This window comes from Panicum virgatum, chromosome 1K (assembly GCF_016808335.1).
Source record: "Panicum virgatum strain AP13 chromosome 1K, P.virgatum_v5, whole genome shotgun sequence".
NCBI classification, from domain to species: domain Eukaryota; kingdom Viridiplantae; phylum Streptophyta; class Magnoliopsida; order Poales; family Poaceae; genus Panicum; species Panicum virgatum.
In genome coordinates this window covers 55,994,476-55,997,920 of record NC_053136.1, presented here as the reverse complement: position 1 = coordinate 55,997,920, position 3,445 = coordinate 55,994,476, and the positions used below count along the sequence as shown (strand labels likewise).

Below are 3,445 nucleotides of genomic sequence, written 5' to 3'. Positions count from 1 at the left end.
GAGCCTCAGTGGACTGAGCTTGCGAGCCGGAGCGAGCCGGCTCGGCTCGGCTCGTCATTTTCGCGAGCCTGAGAAGTAGGCTCGGCTCGGCTCGTTGGAGACTCGCGAGACGAGCCGAAGCGAGCTCGAGCTGGCTCGCGAGCCTCGAGCTATTTTTCCAGCCCTAGTTGACACACACTCTCGATCACGCATCTATAAAGTTCTTTAATTATAAGAAAATGATGATGTAAGGAGCACTGATGATCAGATCAGCAGTGGGAGAGGAAGGCGGTACTCAAACATTCTAAGGGACAAATTAAAAGAGAAGACACTATATTAGCTAGAGTTGTATATATTAGCTAAGAGAAGTCATACTGCCATTTTTGGAAACACTATAGATAACTAAAAATCTTTTTAAAATAGCAATGCTAACAGATCGGAGTATCTATGTATATATATCTAGTACTGAAACTTATCTGAAACAATCATGCAAGTGGTGTGCACACAATATAGCTTGATGAAAAAACAGTACACTAGTACATGGCTAGCTAGATATATGGCTGCTCCAGATTATATATTCTCGCCAAAAGTGAAAATAAGCGCCAAATTTTGAGCTAATTAACACGCACAAGTTCTGTTTTGCCTTTTTTTTTTGAAAGACCCCGTTTTACCAGAGTTTACTAGAATCCCGCACTAATATAACTTTGCATTCGCAGAAATTATCAGAAATAAACTAAGTTTTAAATCTGAATGATGAATGGCCTCATATTGCATGCATATAGCTACTGCATATATGCACAAGCGTTTTTGTTCAGATGAACAGACATCATGATCAACAGACAAGATAAGGTGAAAATATGCACACATTGAACTCCCATCAATCTAGCTTTAATTGTTTGGAAATACACGGACAACTAGATCATATTTTCTTTTTTTCTAACAAATAAAAAATATGTTTTGGTGCAGTTTTATGGAAGTTCATATATATGTAGTGCTGAGGGCACTGTACCTAGCAGGCAGCAGTAGTAGATCCTCCCAGTCACAGCTATTGGTAAATCTGTGTCTAGCTAGCACTTTCTGCTGTACTAAAAAACAAGGACTGCCACACCAGGCATGCATATTTCTATCTACCAGATCTGCACTGCATTGGGGGTTCTTATATATGTAATATATAACTTGTTGGATTTTGAACTAGATCCTGATGAAGATATCCAAAGCGACCATTATATATATTTACAACTGTACAAGAGAGATGCATGCATGAGAGACAACTAATTAAGAAGATATATATATAGAGACAACTAATTAAGAAGATATATATATAGCGCATGGAGATAGATGATACAGATATAGATAGATGAATACCCGATTTGGGACACTGTTACTAAAGTATATATGGACGCGCTTAAAGGAGCTGAGAGCGAAATTCAAAGACTGTTGTCAAGATCTAGGAGAGCTAGCACACGTACGTACAAGTTGCAGAATACAAATGCAATCAAATTATTGAGTGATTATTAAACAGGAAATTTGAGAACACCCAAGTTGCAGAGATCTATCGAGTGCAGGAGAGAGACAATGCAATCCACTGATCTAGAATTATCTGAAAATAAACCAAACATGGATAGCTGCAACACATGCGTCCAAGAAAGCAAGCTGATCGATGAGCAAAGCTCGCTCATCAATTCATAAGTACAAATATAATAAACACTCCGAGATTAATTTGATTATTATTTCACGACAACAAATATAATTAAAGTAGCACTAGCTAGCAACACTAGCACTCGATCGATCTAGTACCACTTCATCATATGTACTAACCTAATTAATGGCGCCACTCGATCCATCTCCGATCCAATGGAACAGTAACCATACACGCTATGCCGCAACTGCTTGACCTTGGCATCATCAGTACGGTGGCCGCGGGTGCGCCCATGGGAAGCCGTCGCCCCCGCCGAGCTGCCCGTTGCTCGGCGGCAGGTTGAACATCGGCAGCGCCGACGGGTCGGCGATCCCGTGGCCGCCGCCCAAGAGCGGGTCGGGCATCGGCGGCGCTGGGCCGCCGCCTTCCTCCTCCTCGTCGAGCGGCAGGCGCTCGTAGGTGGCGTTGGTGAACGTGGACGCGATCACCATGACCGGCCCGGCCGCGATGAGCGAGCCCACGACGCTGCCACCAACCACCTGCCCCTGCCCGCCGGCCAGGTACACGGTGAGCCCCGTGGACCCCGGCGGCGCGGGGCCCGGGAGGAAGGTGCCGGTGAGCGAGAGGATCTCGAAGCGCCCGTGGAGCGCGACGACGGCGCCGGGCGCGGAAGGCTGGCGCAGCGCGACGTTGGCCACGGTCCCGGCGCCGCTGAGCACGCAGACGCCGCGCTGGCGGCGGCGCGAGAACTGCGCGATGGCGTCGGCCACGTCGGCGCCGCCCGCCACCTCCATCACGTGGCTGCGTAGCGCGTTGGGGCTGTCGCGCGTCACGAAGATGGGCGGCTTCGGCTTGTTCTTGGAGCCCGCCGGGCGGCCACGCGGGCGCCGGTTGGGCGCCGCGACCACGGCGCCCTCGCGCGGCTCGCCGCCACCGGACTCGTTGGTCTCATCGGCGTGGTCGGCCGGCGGCGCGCCCCCTGCCGGGCTGGGCTCCGGGTCTTTAACGACGGCCGGGGGCTCGGTCTTGGGGGCCGACGAGCCGGACGGCTGCTCCGGCAGGTTCAGGTGGCCGGTCCACCACCGATTCGCCATAATCTTAATTTGGCGAATTGAGTGAATAGCGCATGCAACCAAGAATCAAAACTGAGAGATCAATCAGGTGATCGAGATTAATTATCAGCGGCTTATTTAGTTGCAGATATACACATGCTGCATGTGATGTTTGTATCTGAAGCTAGCACCGACAGAAGACAAGAAAGGAAAAATATGTATATCTGAGGAGATCTAGATGCAGATGAACTCATAGATATATAATCGGATAATACCTTGGATTGGATGAGAAAATTAAAGTCCTGCACTTGCTGCCGAGTAATTAGTGTGGAGCTATAGCTAGAGAAGCATATGCATAGCTCCTCCTCCCTTTAGCTCAATCGGTTTCTCTCTCTGTCCAGTATCTAGTCTGATGGTGTGAAGTGGAAGTTTGGTATGGGTTGAGAGAGAGAGAGAGAGGGGGGAAGAGATTGCTTGGCCTGCAGAGATCAAGGAGAAGACGAAGAAGAGGAGCTTGGTCTCAACTTTGAGGAGGGCAAGTGGGTATAAGAAAGATGGACATGTAAGTAGGAAGACTTGCATTGATAGAGGGAGAGGAGAGAGAGACTTTAGGTGCCATATACAGTATATAATATGTAATCTACTTGGCCTTTCTGCAAGGAGCACTCCACCCTTGTCACCCCCCATTTGGCCATTTCCCTCTCTCCCCTGCATGCATGTTCCTCCGCAGGGTTATTTGAGTTTTGTTTTGACTGCTTAATTACTGGTCCCCATC

General features: G+C 48.6%; 1 protein-coding gene across 1 annotated transcript; it reads right to left on the bottom strand.

Moving 5' to 3' along the window:
• Positions 1-1,575: 1,575 nt before the first annotated feature.
• On the bottom strand, positions 1,576-3,231 carry LOC120646951 (AT-hook motif nuclear-localized protein 19-like). Its single transcript, XM_039923505.1, has 2 exons — positions 2,946-3,231; positions 1,576-2,715 (listed from the first exon to the last, which is right to left on the bottom strand). The coding sequence occupies exon 2, from the start codon at positions 2,710-2,712 to the stop codon at positions 1,885-1,887; it is 828 nt and encodes a 275-aa protein (XP_039779439.1). The 5' UTR covers positions 2,713-2,715; positions 2,946-3,231; the 3' UTR covers positions 1,576-1,884.
• Between the last annotated feature and the right edge of the window lie 214 nt (positions 3,232-3,445).